Source organism: Schistocerca gregaria, chromosome 1 (genome assembly GCF_023897955.1).
Source record: "Schistocerca gregaria isolate iqSchGreg1 chromosome 1, iqSchGreg1.2, whole genome shotgun sequence".
Classification (NCBI taxonomy): domain Eukaryota; kingdom Metazoa; phylum Arthropoda; class Insecta; order Orthoptera; family Acrididae; genus Schistocerca; species Schistocerca gregaria.
In genome coordinates this window covers 810,437,742-810,459,814 of record NC_064920.1, presented here as the reverse complement: position 1 = coordinate 810,459,814, position 22,073 = coordinate 810,437,742, and the positions used below count along the sequence as shown (strand labels likewise).

The 22,073-nt window shown below is 40.7% G+C and overlaps 1 protein-coding gene across 1 annotated transcript in view; it reads left to right on the top strand.

The window, feature by feature from the left end:
• The first annotated feature begins 633 nt into the window (after positions 1-633).
• Positions 634-22,073, top strand: part of LOC126270752 (transcription factor E2F4-like) — a 51,187-nt gene continuing 29,747 nt past the window's right edge. The window contains exons 1-4 of the mRNA XM_049974096.1: positions 634-849; positions 1,819-1,928; positions 7,162-7,273; positions 14,915-15,076. Of these exons, the coding sequence (XP_049830053.1) occupies positions 742-849; positions 1,819-1,928; positions 7,162-7,273; positions 14,915-15,076 (492 nt within the window). The 5' untranslated portion in view covers positions 634-741. The remainder of the gene's footprint in view (positions 850-1,818; positions 1,929-7,161; positions 7,274-14,914; positions 15,077-22,073) is intronic.

Genomic DNA, 22,073 nt, shown 5'->3' with positions numbered 1-22,073 from the left:
AGGTATTACTTTTCATACAGGTTTCCTATATACCACATTCACTGATTTGGCTCTAAGTGTAGCGAACAAAACTCTGCTTTGTTGGCTTGATGTATGACATCTTTCTGTAAAAGATCAGGTCTTCTGGAGTTTATTAGCAGTTTTTTGTTTTTAAAAGAAAACGACATTATTCAGTAAATATCTTGGCGTTTCAAGAGAATCGTAAATAAACTGTTCCGTAATTCACTGTTTCGTATCCCCCAGGGACTTAGGAAACTAAAGAATACAAATGTAGTGTCATTTTTTGAATTATTGTCGTTTTTATGGCACTATATACACTCCATAGTGCCAAAACTATGTTACATATCAGTATAAAAGTTAGTATTACCACTCATCCGATTTCGTATTCAGAAGTGATCTGGCCGGTTGGCGCGCTGATATCGCTGGAGGAAACAAAAGCGAGACAGATTGTCTCGATCGAAATTAGACCAAACTGACTGTTTTTGTTAAGTATGGACCCAGATTATCGCTGAAATATTATCTGACAAATTTATTATCCGCTGCGTTTTGCAAAGAGATAGAATATTTTATCTCTTTGGTATGTCTTATCCACACGGGGAGATAGAAAAGTCGACTTCCATTTGAAAAGCATCCAAAGATAATAAATGTCAATACGTATGCTAGTTTCTTTGCTTTTGTGTTTGTATCCGTACGAAGTTCAAATATATTCGTTTGTTTGAATTTTGACAACGGTTGTGAGGGATGGCAGACATACAACAAAGTAGGTTTGAAAAGTCATTGGGTTTACTAACCACAAGATTCGTCTCACTGTTGCAACAGGCGAGGGATGGTGTCCTCGATTTGAAAGTTGTAAGTATGTGAAGACTGAAATATACACTTGCTCTTCGTAATTGTTTGAGGTGTGTAGGTTATCCCTGGAAACAGTGGCCCACTGTGAAACTGACAGTGCACGAAAAACTGGCTGGAGTTATTTTTTCTTCATTTTAACAATTTAAATTCCTAGAGATAAATTCCGTCGTAATTTATGTTAGCCAGGAGCTGGGCATGTAGATATTCGAGTCGTGAATATGTATGATACTGCCCTTTCTTAATGATCGAGACATCTCTGTTTACGTTCCGTTGTTGATAAGGTTTTGTTTGAGTAATCACTATTGCGGAACTAGCATGTATGTTCCTTCAGTGTGTACTCGTTATTTGGCAGAAGGGAAACGGGGACTTGCCCTCTAATGTTTGAGATTTGCCTTGAGGAGTGACAAGCAACAGACGGAATTGTATATGCACGGGCTGTTTTTCTTGTGGTGATTCAGTAGTGACATAACCAGTCTCTTTACCGTAATCTTTTTCTAGTCTTGATACTGTGTTGACGGTATAGTATTATAGTCTCCTGTCTGTCGAGTTTTTGTGTTTGTGATCAATAGTTGTGTGATACACACCATCTATCACAACGGGGGAATTTTGCAGTTTGCTTTGTGTGGTAGCCTGCTTGCTAGTTGGATGTGATTGTGTGTTGTAATACCAAAAACCTATTTAGGGGCATAAACTTCACAAATTACCAGTAATATTCTAATTTCCTCATGCTGTAAATGTATGTAATTTAGACACACATTGTGCAAGCTTTAGAAACATCGCTTAGTCATTGTAAACATTAGTCCAAATGTTCATTTGTTTGATTTATAGTATAAATATGTACCAGTTGCTGTCTGTTTAGAAGACTACTAATTTCACTTATTAATTTTGACAAATTTTGAAATTTATAGAGCAACATCTGTTCAGTCAAGAAATTGTTGAATTGTGATTTTTGTCATATATTTGTTCTAGGCAGCAGACATATTGGCTGTGAGGCAGAAGAGGAGGATATATGACATCACAAATGTTCTTGAGGGCATTGGTCTCATTGAGAAGAAAAGCAAGAACAGTATTCAGTGGAAGTAAGCCTTGTCTTTTATTTTCATAACTTAGATAACCTCTATTTGGCATTCATATTCATTGGCTTTGCCAACTCTAAGCAATTTGTCACTGTTCAACCTAACCTAGTCCTTGAGCCTTACTGCCGATCAGTCTTGTCACCACGACAAGTTTGGGGAGGGAGATCCAATACCGCACTTTAACCAGTGTGCCTTATGCCCTCTACGTTTTCCTAATAGTGAGAACCTCATGGGCTGCAAGTGAGATGATTTTAAATGTGGCAAACTTCTTATCATGTTTAAGTGACTGCCAGTGGACATTATGGTTTCTGGGGAATGAGTATTTTGCATTAAGTGCACAGTTCAGCTATGATACAAACTGCATTAGAAAAAACCCCAAATGTACTGCACATGTGAGAGGGAAATGTTAAAACAAAACTGATGATAATAGATAACTTGGGGTGGGGGTGATTATGTCATAAATTTATAGATGCAGCCCCTTCTGCTTTGTGTTATATCAAAATTTTGATTGATCTTGACAGGATAATGTGTAGGATAATTTTCAGGCAAAATGTAACATTTGCTGTAATTCTGTGTCCATCGTTGATTTTTTCAAATGTTTAGTGTAAAATCCTAGTATGACTAAGCATTATCTGGAGAAAATTTCAGTTTGGCAGAAGCATGTGGAAGCGTGGAGGAGGGTTGCTATGTCCCACACGGAACATACACATTCAATTTAACTCATTCAAACTTGCAGAATACTCACTTTGTAAATATACTTGCATCAGTGTGTTCAGAAAGAGCTACACTACGAGGGCTGCTATATATATTTCTGGCCTAATAATGAAAATACAAATATTTATCAACGAAAATGGTTTCTTGTTTTTCAAAATATTCTCCATCAAGAATTATACACTTTTGCATGCGCTCAAACAAATTTTCGAAGCACTTTTTCCACTCCGATTGAGACACCTCCAAAACATGGTTTTTGAATGCTGCAACAGCATCTTCTGGCGACGAAAATCGTTGACCACGCACTTTTTTCTTGATGTGTGGGAATAAAAAGAAGTCATTGGGTGTCAAGTCAGGGCTGTACGGCGGATGACCCATCACTTCAACGTTTTGGCCGGTCAAAAAGGCGCTGGTTTGAGCCGATGTGTGACAGCTCGCATTGTCATGGTGCACAATGATTCGTCTTCTCTTGTTCATTTTTCGAATTTCTCCGAAGACTTCAGGCAAACAAATGGTGGTGTACCACTCAGAATTGACCGTCCTACGTTGCTCAAGCGGAACAGTCGCCACATGACCAGTTTTGCCGAAGAAACAGGCGACCATTTGCTTCGAAGTGCTTCTTCCATGAACAACTTTCGTTGGATTTGGCTCGTCTTGGAAGACCCACACGGTCGATTGCTGTTTTGTTTCGGGCTCATACGCATAGATCCATGATTCGTCACCTGTGACGATCTTATAAACGTCTTTTGACGCACCGCGATCGTATTTTTTCAGCATTTCTTTACACCAATCCACACGAGCTTTCTTTTGAGCGATTGTCAAATTGTGCGGGATCCAACGAGAACAAACCTTTTTTACGGCCAGGTGTTCATGCAATATCGAATGTATGCTGGTGGGAGAAATGCCTAGGCATGCCTTTATCTCACGGTATGTCACATGACGGTCTTGCATTATCAGTTCACGTACGGCATCGATGTTTTCTGGCACAACGGCTGTTTTTGGACGACCTTCACGGAATTCGTCTTTGAGCGAGCGTCGGCCACGATTGAATTCGTTGTACCAGTTTTTCACAATGCTATAGGATGGTGCTTCGTCGCCATACAAAGATTTAAGTTCATCGATGCACTCTTGTCGTGATAATCCACGTCGAAAGTTGTGAAAAATGATCGCACGAAAATGTTCACGGGTTAATTCCATTTTTGTGCCAAATTGATTTCTTCAAGTCCCTGTAAAAGAAAAAAAAATTGTCGTAAGTCAAAAAGTTCTGAGTACATTTATGCTAAAAAAATGTCAAACTTTCCAATGGAAATGTCAGATTGCACCTGGCAACACTTAGTGTTGCCTAGGCCAGAAATATATATAGCAGCCCTCGTATGCTTTCATTTTAATTTTATTTGTGACAACAGATTATTAAGATGATGTATGGACAGTTTACAAAAGTAAAATTTCAGTGAACACGCTAAGCGAAAGAAATTTTAAGCTCACATCAAATTTTCATTTACTCCAATCTGGAACTCTGTCAGAATTTAACAGGAGATAGTTTTAGCAGCATATGACACACTGTGGTCCATTCGCATATCAGGTACTAAGCAGTCACCCGTATTGTTATGAGAAATGGATCACCTTGTTTATAATGAACCTGTTCGGACCCACTCACTTATTTCTAACATAACAAAAAGATTTAGCCTATGCGTTTGTATAACGGTGAGAAAGTGTCTTAAATAGACAGACAGGTGTTGGAACAAAGTATAAAAGTGATACAAAAACATTACTTCTGTATCACAGCAATTATATTGTAAACAGTAAAGTTTACTGGTGAATTATCTCTCTCCTCCTGCCGTGACTTCTCCTCAGCAGGTATGCATGTAGATTGTCTGCCTTGCATGGCCACTCATCCTATGCCACCTCCTTTGATGATTCCTTTGATCGCCAATGAGTCTGTTACCTACAGGAGTCCGCTTTCGGCACTTGCTCTGGCAGCTTAACTTCACACTACCTGCAACTTTCCCAGTGGATGTGAACTCTTCACCACTTTGTCTTCGTGGAGCAGCCCATGTTAACCTTGGCCTTTATTTGCTTCTTAAGGACACTTCTCCAGCCTCGCTCTAGTGCCTTCAGTTTCACGATCTTCACATGGAACTTTACAATAGTACCTTCGTGTACACTGATGGTGCTTGGACTGACCATGGGGACAGGCTTGCCTTTGTCATTGGTGCCCAAGTCTTTAAATATCGGCTTCTGGCACATTGCTTGATATTTACAGCCAAGCTCCTTGCCCCGTATAAGGCCACTTACTACACCCTGCAACACAGACTTCTCAGTTGTCATCTGCTCAGACTCACTTTACGCTTTTCGGAGTCTGTGCGCTGTACCACCTATCCCTTTGTGCAGCAGGTCCAGGAAAACTGTCACTTGCTCACTCTTGGTGGAGCCACTGTGATGTTTCTGTGGGTCCCTGGTCATGTTGGTCTGGCAGGAAACAAGGCTGCTGTCAAGGCTCCAGTCCTTGTACCTCAGCCCACTAGTTCCTGTATTCCCTCAGATGATGTGTGTTGCGTTTGTCAGGAGGTGGTATCCCTTTGGCTTCACCATTGGTCCTCCCTTCATGCGAATAAGCTTCGGCTAATGAAGCCTGTCCCAGTGGCTTGGATGACCTGCTCTGTCTTCCATGTGGGAGGAGGTCATTCTAACTAGGTTGCATATTGAACACTGCATTAGCCATTGTCACTTGATAAGTGCTGCTCCCCCACCACTTTGTACCCATTGCGCCCAAGTTTTAACTGTCTGCTACTTCCTGACGGAATGCCCATTTTTTGGCAGTTTACGTTCCAACTTGGGTTTGCCGTCTTGTTGTCAGTCGTTTTAGTAAATAATACCTGCGGGCTGTTGACTGCGTTTTACTTTTTATCCGTCACAGCAGTATGGCGAAGGTCAGTTAAGTTTTAGTTTTGGACCTACGTTTCTGTATAGTGTCTTGTAGCCTCATCTCCACATCCCTGTCCTTATTTGCCTTCTCTTGTGTCAATTGTGATTGGTAGATAGTTATTTTTACTTCATCTGTACCTTCTTGTTCTATAGTGTTGACTTGGGCACATGTGGCCCCATTGTTTTCAAAAACAAAACAAAACATACATAAACAAGAATTATTATAAAAACAAACGCACAAGCATACATACTTTCGTCATCAATATTCAGTAGTGAACAACATCCTGAGTAGTAACATCATCTTCCGATAAAAAAGAATCTGGGGCTGCAGATGGTGTTAATTGTTACTCATTTTAAGACTCCAGCAGCTCTCCCTCAGATTTGTGATCCAAAATCTCATTTAGTGCATTTGTAATGTTCTCTTCTGTTTGTAGACATTTGGCTATAATAGATTTGTATATAGCAAGCACTATTTACACAGTTAGAATGTACTGCTGAAACCATATTATGTGAAACAAAGGACTGTCTGCGCAGTACTTGCATACACGGACAGGTGTGTTTTAAACTACTGTCCCACTCCTCCCTTGCTGGAAAAACTGCAATGTCATTAGGCAGAAAGTTTTGTGATTGTTGACCAAACAATAAGCATAAAGCTACATGAAAAATGAAATTGTTATAGTAGCTGCAGCACAGAGGCCAGAACTGATACGTCCTCAATTGTAGGTGAATCTTCATGTCTCTCTTTTAAAGTTTCCCCATAAAATGTAAAAGTAAGTAGAATCACTAATTACCTTGCTTCACAAAAAGTCACAGAAATTCAGCACTCTAGGCAATAATGCAAAAGAGTGGCAAACGAAAGCATTTAGAAGTGAGGTCACAAATGACGCAGCCGCACTTCTAGTGTTAAGACGTTGGTTTGTATATTTGGTCACAGAAACTGCGTGCTACACCAGACTGAATTGCTGCACAGTACTCCATCCACTCACCATTAATAAAATTCCCAGTCCTTCCCATTTAGGAAAGCAAGTAATGCTCTATTTGGTATTATAGGAAACCAAATAGCACACACAGCCATCAGTGATGAATTCACAATACGCACCAAGAGCATGTTCAATTACTTTCTGTCCTTTTACTTGTAGTGAGAGATAAACGAGCTTTGGCCACTGTGATTATATTTTCATAATGTATCTGTGAACCTGTTCGTGATGAACTCAAGTAATGATGTATTTGGGGTCTCTCTTGCACCATGGCAGGTTGCTAGTATAGTGGTGCTTGTTTCCTGCAGTGGCCTGTCATTTGAGCCAGTGCATATTAGTGGTACATCCACAATACCTCATCGATGTCATCCTCATCACTAACAACACAGTTTGCTTGGAGGAAGTGATGTAAAAAGATAATTGATACATTATTGGGAATATAGGTGTTTTACTTGCAACTTGGGTTACACAGTTTGAGTGGTCACTTTTGTTGCTGGTCGAAATATGGCTTTGCACATTGAAATTCAGCAGTTGGGTGTTATGAACTTTAGCATGTAATTATCTATCATTGTTGTATATGAAGACAAATGTGTGTTCAAATGTTGTGCTTGCTTTATCAATAGGGGTGCTGGTCCTGGTTGCAACACACAGGAAACAGCTGAACGGCTGTCAGTATTGAAGAAAGAAATTGCAATGCTGGATGAACATGAACAGAAGCTTGACACGCACAAGCAGGTACGTTACAGAAACTGGCTGTGATTGGATCATGTGAGGGAAGATATTTTGCCAAGTGGTAACAAAAAGGTTTTTTTTTATTTTTTTTTTTATTTTTTTTTTTTTTTTTATTATTATTACATGTTAGATGGCAGCTCATCCTACTAGATGGTATTTAGCTGTTTCACATTTTGTCATACGCTAGTATTTCAATATCCAATTAAAACATTTTAATTTGTAAATGATGACTTTTGTTTAATCACCTTTTTTGTGTATACTTGACCACTTGGCCCCTTCCAGAGGACGCTGGCTTATCATACGCACCTCCTATGCTGGGTGAGTAGGTTTGCATGCCTCAATGATGCTGAAGGCTATGCTGGTTGCAGCTAGCTGCTGGGAGGATCACTCGGACTGGACAGGCCTCAGCAGAAGGGTCTGACAAAGTGTGTCCCACAATATAAGGAAAGGAGAGCTGCTTTTTCCTCGTAGGGTATGGGCATGGTTTCCCTAGTTTCCCAAGTTGGATACTGCCCAGTGCCTCCAGGCATTTTCCACTGCAAACTCTTGGTGTCCTCCAGGGACCATCATTAGGTGTGGAAGTGGAACAGTCCAAGTTTTAGAGAACAAGGGCATTGGCTTCACTGCATGGGCCGCAAGGAATGTACACACCTATAAACAAACACTCAATAATAAGGTTTGTTACATGCTAATGAGGCGATTGACAGTTGTAAAACACTCTAGCAGGCATTGTGTGGGCAAACCGCTCACCCCTGCCGTCTGGTTGTACAAGACATACTCGGGCATGAGGGACTTTGCCTAGGTTGATATTAGTTTCCCTAAAGGCTTCTGGAGTCCCTGTGAAGCGACCTCAACTCACATCTACTACTGATGGGATGGATGTATTTCCAGGTTGTTTCTACATCCATCCAACAACGAAGGCACAGATGGTCAGTCTGATTTACAGCAACAGACTGCCTTAACACTTCCACCATAATCAAGAGAGTAGATGGAACCTTTGAGAAGATCTCTCTATATTCTTGATGGGTTGAAGTTTATTTTTGGGTGCTTACAAAGTGTTAAATGACTTCGTAATGGTACACTTTTACTTGAAACTGGCCCATCACAACATTACCTAAACCTAAACTTCTGAGGTGCAAGACCTAAGGTGACTACCGTGTTGTGACTGAATAGTGTAACTCCTTTGATTTCCATAAAGGCTGCTGCCATGTAATGAATATGGACCCCAAGCAGGTAGATGAATTTAAAACATGAGTGTCATAAACAGAGGTGCAGAACAATATTAGGAGAGTTGATGACACATTTGGAAGAAACCTGCATCATTTATTCTAACCTTCAGTATTCAAAGATTATTTGAATGTATTCTTGCAGGTTCTGTCTGTTTTTTCCCAACCCAAAGTGATGTTTTAAATGCCACACATTTGATCATAGTGGCACATAATGGGAGGGCTAAGAGAGGAAATCAATTGTGGAGGCACTGCTTACAACCAGTCAAGTCTGTACTCGGGGTGTATATGTCCCGGGACAACCGGGAAAAACTCGGGAATTTTTTCATCTGGGAAAACCTGGAAATTTTTTAGAATTCCGGGAATTTTACATTGTTTTAGTTTTCAGTTAAATTTTTATAATTTTGACTGGTAAGAACTGATACTCTCACCAAGAATTTTACTGTATCTCGTCACTGCTGCCATAAAACATAAACAAGACAAAAATAATAATAAAACTTAAGTTGCGAAGGAAATGCGCCATTTACAGCAACGAAACACAGTGCGCACACAAGCGTCTGCCAACCTCGAAATGTGTCAAAGGCTATAGTACGAAGACTGCAATTCTTCATAACAACAAACTGCTTCCATGACCGTGACATCACAACTGTTCACATCAGGTTCGTCTGAAGAGTTGCTAGCTGGCTGTTGCACGTGTGCAGTTGAGTTGGGTACCTTCTATCGCTTCTGCCTACTGGAAGTGTGACTGTTAGGAGTGTAAAACTATATGAGCAGTACCAACAAGCAGCCAGATGCTACCCGGAAACAATTTTCTGGCGGACCCAAGCTGCTAAATTCCCACATGTGGAGAGCAGTCTGAGTTGTAGTGGGGAGGAGGAATATAGTCTCCACTTCTAGTGATTTTGCTATTTGCTCTTTATTTACAGCTCTCATGCTAAATGAAAACAAAATATAATTCTGTGGCCAGGAGCTATTAAGTGAATTAAAAGAATTCACATAGTTATGGAAGGATAAAATGTGTTATTAGTTTCAGTTTTCTGATTTTATTTTATTACCACATTTTTGGCAGTCAAGCATTAATCGCCTTGCAGAAGAATGAAGTTATTCTTGTCCATTTGCTAAAGAAATTTGCCTTTTATTAGTCTTTTTCTCAGAGGTAGTAAATTTATTTTAAACGAAGTGTTCCGTTCCACACTAGTAGCTAGTTTAAACTATTTGCGAAATTTCAAATGCATGTTTTCACCTTCAGACACGTAGGCCATTTCACCATAATGAAGACCCAAACATGAAATAATACAGTACTGGCACTCAAGAAAATTTGCATCCCGAAAACTTTGTCAGGTTGGGGCCTACATCTTTGTGAATCTGGACACACTTTAAGCCAAATTAAGTATTTATTTACGAAATTCCGATATTTTCGGAGTATCATGTGATGTCCTGTTTCATTTATGACGTAATGCAAGATCTGTAAATGCTATATACATACGAACAAAGGAGCTTCTTAAGTCATTGTAGTTGCGCGTGGGCTGTTTTCTAGTGTTGTCTAATAATTGGTGAAATGAATTCTGAAGCATTACTTTCAAAGTAATGCATTTGACCCTTGTTTCAGGCCTGACACTTTGAAGACCAGACATTTACGTCATTATTAAAAATTATACTGGCACATTTGGGTGATGTATCTTAGTGTAAAAATGCAAAGAAGACAAATACTATAAGTGAAAACTTGGGTTAGCTTTTATTGTAGCTACATATGTACATTAATTGAAACCATTAATTTTTCCTATTTGTATGTTAACACTTCATAATAGTGACGTTGCTAGTGGCTGACTACATCACGTGCACTGTCCTCTGATCTGCTGTCATCGGCTGGCGAGATCACGTGATATGAGCTATGACTAGCTTACAAGAGCGTCACTATCTCGACTTCACTGAAATGCTGTGATTGGTGGAACTAGAATATATGCTTTCGTAATACGAAAATAGACAGTACATTTTGCTGCACATAGAATCTTTCTTGTCCCAACATGCACGGGTGTCTTTTTTTTTTGTGTGTGTGTGTGTGTGTGTGTGTGTGTGTGTGTGTGTGTGTGTGTGTGTGTGTGTGTAAGTAAGTAAGTGTAAGTAAGTAAGTAAGTAAAACCTAAGATTGATAAGTTTTACAGTTCCGAAGGAAAGTTTGCTGTCACTTATACGGGGAAAATGTGTATTTTCACTGGGAGAAAGTGTACTTTTAACCGTGAAATCTGGGATTTTTTTTCCTTGTCCCCCTATACACCCTGTGTACGCTTCCTCTAAAATGTATAAAGTGCTCAGAGGTTCATCCAGTATGAAGCAGGAAGTGTGGGGTTTATAATAAGGAAAGGAAAATTCCGGAGTTCAAAGTGAAGAAATGTATACACCGTGGTGAAGCTAAGAAGCAAGTTGCTAAGTTTGTTGCTTCCACACAAACCTGGACTATAGATTAAAGTACAGTGGCTGTCAGGATACGGACAACACAGGAAATGACTGTCTGCAATGTATATCTTCCTCCAGATGGTGCTGTACCTCTGACTGCGTTGGCTGCACTGGTTGATCAACTCACTAAACCTTTCCTACTTTTGGGAGATTTTGACACTCATAACCCCTTGTGGGATGGCATCGTGCTTACTGGCTGAGTCGAAACTTTACTGTCGGAGTTTGACCTCTGCCTCTTAAATACTGGGGCCGCCACACTTTTCAGTGTGGCTAATGGTTGTTATTCGGCCATTGATTTATCACTCTGCAGCTCAGGGCTTCTCACATCTATCCACTGGAGAGCACATGACAACCTGTGTGGAAGTGATCACTTCCTCATCTTCCTGTTACTCCTGTGGTGTCATGCCCGCAGGCGCCTACCCAAATGGGCTTTTAACCAGGCGGACTGGGAAGGCTTCACGTCTGCTGTCACCGTTGAATCTCCCCCACATGGTGCCATCGGTGGTGAGCAGGTAATTACAACTATCATTTCTGCGGCAGAAAATGCGATCCCTTGTTCTTTGGGGTGCCCTCGGCGAAAGTTGCTATCTTGTGGTTGCCAGAAGTTGCTGAGGCAATTATAGTGTGTTGGCGCGCTCTGCAGCCACATAAGTAGCACCCTTCCCTAAAGCACTTAATAGCCTTTAAACTGCTCCATGCCCGCGTTCGCCAGATTATCAAAAGGCGGAAACATGAGTGTTGGGAGAGGTATGTCTTGACTATTTGGTGCCATACATCACCTTAAGTCTGGATGAAGATCAGATGTGTTCTTGGGTACCAGACCCCAACAGGTGTCCCTGGCATTACCATCGATGGCTTGTTATCTACCTACGCAAACACAATTGCCGAGCATTTCGCTGAGCACTGTGCTCAAACCTCTGTATCAGATTATTACCCCCCAGCCTTTCGCATTCTCAAATGGCAGATTGGCGGAAAGTCCTCTCGTTCACTGCACGCCACAGTGAACCCTGTAACACCCCATTTACAGAATGGGAGCTCCTCAGTGCCCTTGCACATTGCCCCAACACAGTGCCTGGGCCAGATTGGATCCACAGTCAGATGCATAAATGTCTCTTGTCTGACTACAAGTGACACCTCCTTGTCATCTGCAGCTGGATCTGGTGCGATGGTGTCTTTCCACTGCAATGGCGGGAGAGCACCATCATACCAGTGCCCTAACCTGGCAAAAACCCACTTGATCTGGATAGCTAACAACCCATCAGCCTCACCAAGGTTTTTTGTAAGTTGCTAGACCGTATGGTGTGTTGGCGGTTAGGTTGGGTCTTGGAGTCACGTGATCCACTGGCTCCATGGCAGGGCAGTTTCCACCAGGGTCACTCTATCACTGACAATCTTGAGTCCCTCGAGTCTGACATCAAAATAGCCTTTTCCAGATGCCAACACCTGGTTGCCATCTCTTTTGATTTACGAAAAGCATATGACACGACCTGGCGATGGCATATCCTTTCCACATTACAGGAGTGGGGTCTCCGAGGCCCGCTCCCGATTTTTATCCAAATTTTCCTGTCTCTTTGTACTTCCCGTGTCCGAGTTGGTGCCTCCCATAGTTCCCACCATATCCTGGAGAATAGGATCCCACAAGGCTCTGTATTGAGTGTATCTCTATTTTTAGTCACCATTAACAGTCTAGCAGCAGCTGTAGGGCCATCGGTCTCACCTTCACTGTATGCAGATGACTTCTGCATTTTGGACTGCTGCTCCAGTACTGGTGTTGCTGAGTGGCACGTACATGGAACCATCCACAAGGTGCAGTCATGGGCTCTAGCCCACGGTTTCCAGTTTTCGGCTGCAAAGTCATGTGTAATGCACTTCTGTCGGTGCCATACCGCTCATCCGGAACCAGAACTTTGCTGTAATGACTACTCACTGTAGTGGAGGCATATTGATTCTTAGTGCTGGTTTTTTACACCTGATTGATGTGGCTTCCTCACCTTCATCAGCTTAAGCGGAAGTGTGGGCAGCACCGCAATGCCCTCCATTGCCTGAGCAACACTAGTTGGGCTGCAAATCCCTCTACACTGCTGTAGCTCTACAGAGCCCTTGTTCAATCTCGCCTTGACTATGGGAGTGTGGTTTACGGTTCTGCGGCACCCTCAGCGTTGGGTTTACTCGACCCAGCGAACCACTGTGGTGAGGCTAGTGATGGGAGCTTTTAGGACGAGTCCGGTGACCAGCGTCCTGGTGGAGGCTGGAGTCCCTCCGTTGATGGTTAGACATGCACAACTGCTCGCCAGTTATGTTGCACACATTCGTAGTTCTCCTGGGCATCCAAACTACTGTTTTCTTTTCCCACCTATATCGGTTCATTTCCCACACCAGCGGCCCAGTTCAGGGCTTACAATTGCAATTTGTGTCTGATCCCTTCTTTCTGAACTCGAGTTCTTGCCTTTTCACCTATACTTGATATCCGTTCACATACACCTCCATGGTGTACAACCAGACTGCGGCTTTGCCTGGACCTATCACTTGGCCCTAAGGACTCGGGTTAAACCTGCAGCTCTCCTCTGCCACTTCCTGTCGATTCTTGCCATGTACCAGGACCATTAAGCGGTTTACAGCGACGGCTTGATGGTTGGTGGTCGTCAGCTCCACGTATCTCCATGGAGGACATAAAGCATTTGTTGCCCAATGGCTACAGTGTTTTCACTGCAGAGCTTGTGGCTCTATCTCGTGCTCTTGAGCACATCAGTTCATGCCCTATGCCCTGGGGAGTCATTTCTTCTGTGTACTAACTCCTTGAGTAGCCTACAAGCTATCAACCAGTGTTACCCTCATCTTTCTTTGGTATCGACCATCCAGTAGTCCATCTATGCTCTGGAATGGTCCAGTCATTCAGTGGTGTTTGTCTGGATTCCAGGTCATGTCGAAATCCCAGGTAACGAAGTTTCCGACAGGCTGGCCAAACAGGCTATGTAGAAAACGGTTATGGAGATGGGTTTCTCTGAACTTGAGCTGCGTTCTGTGTTACGACGCAGGGGTTTTTGGCTTTGGGAGATGGAATGGCATAACAGTACGCACAGCAAACTGCGTGTCATTAAGGAGGCTTCAAATGTGTGAAAGTGTTCAATGTGGGCCTCTCCCAGGGAATCAGTTGTCCTCTGCCGGTTCCGCATTGGCCATACGTTGCTAACGCATGGTTACCTCCTCTGTTTCGAGGATCCATCTTGGTGTTGCTGTGGCTCACAAATGACTGCCCCCTTTTAGTCGCTCTGTGGCGGACTTTTAACTTTGGTGTTCGGCATCAATGCCACAACAGCAACTTTAATTTAATGTTTTATTCGTGAGGGTGGGTTTTATCAATTGATCTAAGTTTTTGCGCATGTCCTTTGTTCCTCTGTGTCATTTTATTATTGTCGTTGGCCAGCCACTGTAATCTGCTTTCTTGTTTTACTCTCTTCTAACTATTTCTTGCGTGTGTCTATTGTGTACTTGTCCTCTTTTATTCATATTAGTGTTTCTTACCTTTTCTTCATTCTTGTGGTTTTTCCCGTCTTTCAGTTTTGTGTCGTATGTCTCGTTTGTTTTATTCTCCCCCTGTGGCATTGTTTTATTTGGAACTTGGGACCGACGACCAAGCGGTTTGGTCCCGTCCTCCCTCTTTTAAACAAACCAACCAACCAATCCTACTTCAATGTTCCTGCCCCCATTCCCAGGACAGTCTTAATTTCGCTTAATTCACATTTCACAAATTTGAGGGCTTCCCAACACCACTATTGTAATAATTCGTATCTAAATTTTATGTAATGGATGATGCTATAGTTCCTTATATAAGGCAGAATTTCAATATAAGTATTACTTTTGAAACATGGAAATCAGGAGGTAGAGTATCGTAAAGAGTATTATTTATGACAACATGTACTTAATGTTGACTAACTTTTATTCTAAAACATTTAAATTGTTTCAGTGGGTGCAGCAGAGTATTAGGAACATAACAGATGATGTGGAAAATTGTCGTCTGTCGTATGTAACTCATGCTGACATCTGCAGCTGTTTTGACAATGACACAATGCTTGCCATTCAGGCACCCAATGGATCAGAGCTTGCTGTTCCGCCTGGAAATGATAAAGTGAGTAAACTGTGATTTACTGTAGTACCTCCAATTTGTGGTACATATATTGGTTTCAGAACTGTACATTGAAATTGAAGAAATAACTTGTCTCTTTGCATGAAAGGCAGTAGTGGAGTTAATGTATGGTTTAGCAACATATATGTAGGTGTTCACAATAGAGGCACAGAAATGCTAACCATGAAATATTTTGGCACAAAGAGAATGATTCAGTTCTTTAGCCTGTTTGTTATACCTTGAAATCCGTTGGTAATAATTTTACATGATACTGGAAACTTCTTGGCGTTACACAATTAATGGAAGTAATAATTTAAAGATAACTACTCGCCATATAAGTGAGTCTTCGACGGATTCATGAACAAGATTGAAATTGTCACTAAGCTTTGACTGTATGCTTGCCTTGAAAGTAAGAGAATAAATGAAATATATATTGGCACATATGACTACATTATATGGATTCCACAGTGTAATTGAGGTAAGGTGTTATTGGGAGGAATGTCTGAGAGAAGAAAAAGTTAGGGGGAGCATAAGGAAGTGAGGCGAGGGTGTAATGGATGGGGGAGGGAATGGGAATAAGGACATAGGCTATGACTGTGGCACCATTGAGCTTCTCAGGCTGCAGACTGGGGAAGCTGCATATGATACATAGTTAAGTGGAGTATTATTGCAATATGTTTTGAGAATGTTGGCGAAGGTAGAATATTGGAAGAGGGAGAGCACCAATGAGAGCAGTGTGGGAGTGGTATAGCTCAAGATAGACTGAAAAGAGTCGGAGGAAGAATCAAATCCATAGCGACAGGGTGGAAGTGGATGTGGAATGGGAAGTAGCAGATATTGAGATGCTGTTCAGACGAGTGGTACATTTGTCAGCGGTTGCGAAGCAACATTTGTAGTTGAACATGCTATGCTCAGGAGTACTCTGCCATTGGTTGGTCATCTCTTTTCTTCGCTGGTTTCATGAAGTTGCAGCAAAGTTGGCAATGACTGTATTCATATTTTCATTTTGTGAGGATAATGCCTTAGATTTCCTAACAACAGACCTGAACTTTTTGAATCGGTTAATGTAGAGAGGGAATCTGTGATCATAAAGCTTGGCTAGAATCAGTGATAGCAGGTTTTGTAAGGGCTCTTTTAAAGCAGGGTGATTGGATACAGTTTGCTAAGTATATGAGTACGCAATGTCGAATATCCAGTGATGATAATGAAGATGGAGCAAAAATGGATAAAATTCAAAAGCATCGTCAGTAGCTTATACAATGATGTTCCAAGCAAGGCTTTAAGGGATGGGAACGTACCACTTTGGTTTAATAGCCTTGTTAGAAAACTGCTACGTATACAAAGACAGCTTCATCACAGATTTAAGAGAAGCCGAAATCTAGATAACAAAGGAAAGCTGGAAGAAGCGAAAATGGGGGTAAGGAGAAAAAAAAGAGAAATTTTCAGTTATGTGAAAGTAAAATTTTGCCAACCAATCTAAAGCTCTGAGAGGCTTTGGTCTTGCATAAAATCTGTGAATGATTAGAATCATCTTTGTCGCTCACTGACCATATTGACTGCAAAACAGATGACAGAGAGCCTAAATACTGAATGTAGTCGTCCAAACTGTTTCTATGTGCTAAATCATAATACAGTCCATCCATTCAATAATTGTAAATGTGCCAAAATGGCAGAGATTGAGATAAGCCCTTACAGAATAGAAGAGCAATTGTAATAGTGGAAAGGGATCTGGAACTGATACGGTGCTTGTGAGAAAATCGTGCTCCCCCTTCTAGCAGCAGTTCATCGTAGGATGCTGTAGCAATGAAGAGTACCTAGCAACTGGTAAAATGTGCAGGTAGTGTGTGTTTTCAAGGAGGATTGAAGGACAGACACTCATAATTATAGTGTGATGTCAGTCTGTCGCATAATTGTGGAACTTATTTTATTCCCATGTACTACAACATTTTTGGAGAATGAAAATCTCTGTAAAAAGCAATATAAATTCCGCAAACAGAGAACCTGCAGCACTCTGCTTGCTCTGTTCCTCCATGAGATCCACGGCACTCATGTGGACGCTCTGTCGTCTTCAGAAAGACATTTGACATAGTCCTGCACTGCCGTTTATTGGGGGGAAGAAAAGGAGCTTACTGAATATCAGAGGAGATTTGTAACTGGATTCAAGTCTTCCTTGTTGAAAGAACTCAACACATCACTTTTAATGAAATCAATAGACATAAAGGTAATTTCGGGAGCTCCTCAAGGAAGTGTGGTATAGGACATTTGCAGTTTTTAATGTAAATAAATGGCATAGTTGACAACTTCAGAAGCTCCGTAAGGCTGTTTGCAGGTGATGCAGTGGTCTGTAAGAAGGTAGCAACATTATAAGACGAGCAATTTGTAAGAAGACCTGCAGAGTATTGTAGAATGTGCAGGGACTGGTAGTTGATCTGAGTATAAAGAAGAGTATAAATAAATGTAGTGCGTGTGTGGGGGGAGGTGAAGAAATCTACTACTGTACAGTTATACCGTTGATGACAAACTGCTGGAAACAGTCAGAAACTATCATACATATCTAGGAGTAACAATTTTGAGCGATCTTAACTGGCATGACCACATAATACAAATAGTAAGAAAATCAGATACGATACTGAGATTCATAGGAAGAATCCGAATGAAGTTAATTCATCTATGAAAGAAGTGTATTGGTTTAGTAGAAGAAAGGCAAGATCAACAAAGAGTAGCTTTTTTAGTCACAGGATTGTTTGCTCCTTGCAAGAATGTTGTTACCATACTCAACAAACTCCAGTGGCAGAAGCTACAAAGAGATGTATTTCTGATCTGCAGGGATGAGCATTCTCTGAGAATAATGTGGTTTTTGTATCTTGGATTTTTGCAGTTCATCATTGATCCAAAGGGCAGGCTCCTTGGGAAAAAAAGGAACGATAAATAAATAAAAAAAATGTACACACCACACAGATTGCGCTAAACTATAACCCGTTCGTAATAAGAATAAACCTGATGTAAACAAACACAAACACGATGATTGATAAGAAGCGGTAGAACATGTACACAGGTGTTATTACGCTCTTGGAAGTAGGTCCTACTTATGTATTAAATATCTTATTACTAAGTTATGTTAAATGAAACTTTTAAGATTTCAAATGCATTAACAGTCATCAACGTTTTTCTTAATAATGCTTTAGCTATGTAGTTTTCATTCCAAAAATCATGTATAGTCACAGCCTCTGCAGCGTTGTGCTCTAGATTGTCATGCTGTTAATGCGCAGTATAAAAATGGCTGAGGCTGCTTGCTGTCTCATAGTGAAACACACACATGGAACACTGTTAAAAAGTGCCGAGAAATAGGCTGTTCTTAATGTTTTTCATAAATTTATGAAGATAATCGGCTTTGAAGTTTTTCCAGTCTTGTATACAATGCTGTTGAGTGACAAAACAACATAGTTTGTAGCCCGGTCGGTAGTGTAATGGGATGTGAACAAAATGTTTACTCGTGCATTGTTTCAGATCTCTCCAGTACTATTATTATTATTATTATTAATATTATTATTAATATTAATATTATTATTATTCTTTTCCCTCGTTCAATTTGAAATACCTACATCTCGTAATTATAAAACTCATAATCATTTTTATAAATAATGTATGACTTCTTGTTTCTAATTACATATTGGACGCAAAATTCCTGTTCCCATTTCAAATACAAATTCATAATTATGAATATTGTATGAAAGGCTGTTCATAAAAGTTGTTTAAATTAAGAAAAAATAGCAATTTAATTTTAAGGCAAAAATGAAAGTTCAGATCCTCTTTATTTGGACTATGTCCATTGTTTTATACCACAGAGGTAGATAAAGTATCGTAGAAAACATGAAAAACAGTCATTTTCACAGCATTGAGCACATCAAACAAATGCTGCATTTTTTACATTTGCTACTGTACCATTACAATATGAGTCCAACAGAACTGATCTGGACCCAAGCTACTCCACCCGAGTACACAGGTTGATACACGATATCCAATATCGTCACAGAATTGTTTGAGCCTATGTTTTTAGACCTTCCACTGTGTTGCAGACAGAGGAACCCAATCTGTGTTGGGTATGATGGTATAAATAGTGAGCTTAGCCCGTACCCCATGTGCAATGCTAGCTGCCTTCACAAAATCAGCCATCTGCTGAAAGAAACTGAGTATAGTTCAGAACCCAAATGGCAGTTGGTTGAATGAACATAGCATTCTTGATAGCTACCGACAACCTTGTCCACATCTTTCATGAGACCACCCAGCTAACATAAAGACTGCACAGAGGCGTTCTTTTACAACCTGTCTGCTATTTCCCTCACTGGCTCCATCACCTGCCTATATTGGAACTCCCAATGACAGCCAAACCCATCCTCTGCAGTTGTCCTGATTGTGCAGGAAAATTGGCCACTGGCCCACAGGAGAGGCATCCTCTGCTGGCTCAGATGTGTTATCAGAACTGGGTGGCACCTCATACCTATTCCTATGGGTTAAGGAGCCAGCCATGCAGTCAGTTCCCACCTTCATCCTCCACCCCGAGATATGCGAACCCACCACCAACTAATAGAGTGGAGAGAAATTGTTCAGATTTGGTGTATCAGAAGACACAGCAACTGGACACCAATGCCTTCGAAGGTGTTGCAGGTCTGATAGTTGGTGCCCAGTTGTTACTACAGCTTTGAGCAGTAGTGTGAAGCCTGTCGACTGGCCAACACAGCTTCCAGCTGTTAATAGACAGCAGCCAATTCTCCTTGTGTCTGCACACAAGAAGCATGGTCGATATCCGATCTTATTGTGTAATAACATCCCAAAAATACAAAGCAGTCCAGAGTAATTGAGAAAGAACAAACAGACCTCTTCAACACAGAAAATTGGCAGTTGTTCTACTGAAGTCAGGATGTACACTAAATTATAAAGGAGAAGAATAAACAAACACTAAAATCTGTTCTACAAAGTTCTCATTCTTCCCTAATGTAATAAAAATTTTCAAGCAATTGAAACAGAAATAAATTACACTACTGAAAACAAATGACTCAGCAGTTAATTTCCACTAGCAACTCTGGTCACACAAAAGCTAATGCTTGTAAAAAAGAAAAAAAAAACATGCACAGTTATTAAAAAAACTCTCTTATTAAAATAAGGTTGCTGAGTGACAGCTGGATGCACAACATTCATGATACAAGCAGCAGCAGCAACATGGGGCTACATTGTCTGGTGTTGTACTTGTGAGCAACTGACCCCAGCTGTGAGATCTCTGTAGCCACAGTTCCCATGATCTGCAGTACGTTGTAGCTTGAAAATAAGGCGACAAAATTATCTTTACTTACAAACATAAGGCAAAAAAGGAGCAACATGTATTAAGATTACAAAGGGATTAATCTTTATGGTGAATTTCATCTTTTATATCATCTGCTACAAAGACCGCCAGCCAAATTCTTCAAATGTATGAGCGTGAGCTTGTATACATTCTACTATATCATCTTTGAATTGGACATGTTTTTTACGGTGCACAAGACAAACGAGCACTTAAATTTTTATGTGTGAGCCCTGATTTCACTTATTTTATTGTGATGGTCATTTCTCCCTATGTAGATGGGTGCCAACAAAATGTTTTTGCATTCGGAGGAGAAAACTGGTGATTGAAATTTCATGAGAAGATCACATCCAACGAAAAACGCCTTTGTTTTAATGATTGCCACTCCAATTCACGTATCATGTCTGTGGCACTATCTCCCCTACTTCGCAATAATACAAAATGAGCTGCCCTTCTTTGTACTTTTTCAATGTCATCCGTCAGTCCATCTGTTGCGGATCCCACACCGCACAGCACTACTCCAGAATAGGGCGTAAAAGTGTGGTGTAAGCAGTCTCTTTAGTAGACCTGTTGCACCTTCTAAGTGTTCTGCCAATGAATTGCAGTCTTTGGTTTGACTACCCACGACATTACCTATGGATCATTCCAATTTAGGTATTTGTAATTGTAATCCCCAAGTATTTAGTTGAATTTACAGCCTTCAAATTTGTGTGACTTACCGCATAATTTAAATTTAGCAGGTTTCTTTTAGTACTCCTGTGAATAACTTCACAATTTTCTTTATTCAGAGTCAATTGCCACTTTTCGCACCATGTGGATATCTTACATAAACCATTTTGCAATTCATTTTGGTCATCTGATAACTTTATGAGGTGGTAAATGACAGCATCATCAGCAAACCATCTGAGACAGCTACAGAGATTGACGTGCCAAAGTACTCTCACACATTAAATGCCTAATAAAACATTGAACACACATTAACTTCCTAATAAAACATGAACACCTAGACACACACACTCAAGTTGGCCCTTGCTTGCGAGAATTGATTTGGGGGGGGGGGGGGGGGGGAGTTGGAATTTTGCTTGACTCTCAACGTCGTCAAAGTAGTATTACATAGACTGGTTGCATGGTGCAATCTCATGCATGCCTGGGTTGAAATCTGTCAGGTGCTTTAAATTTTATTTTTAAATTTTTACTAAAATGTATGAAGATGGTGTGTTCCCGAAAGAACAGATACCATTGATGACTGTGCAGCTTCTCTACAATGAAATTATAATTAAATCAAAACCCTTCACTGCTGACAAGTGTTGTTTATATACATCAATGGGGAGAGCTGAAAATGTGTGCCCTGACCGGGACTCGAACCCGGGATCTCCTGATTACATGGCAGACACACTATCCATCTGAGCTCAGATGTATATCAACAACACCTGTCGGCAGCTGAGTGTTTAGATTTAATTATTTTATTGAAATGACTTTGATCACTGTTTTTATTCATTTAATTGGTTTAAATGCATTTTTTTTATTGCTATTCCTATGTTACATAATTTTGATCATCATACCAACTTTTTCATTTGCTTTCATTTTTGTTCATATGATGCGTGTACTGCTTAAAATCGTTGTTATTTGAATGATTATATGTATTAATTTTGATTTAATTTCTTT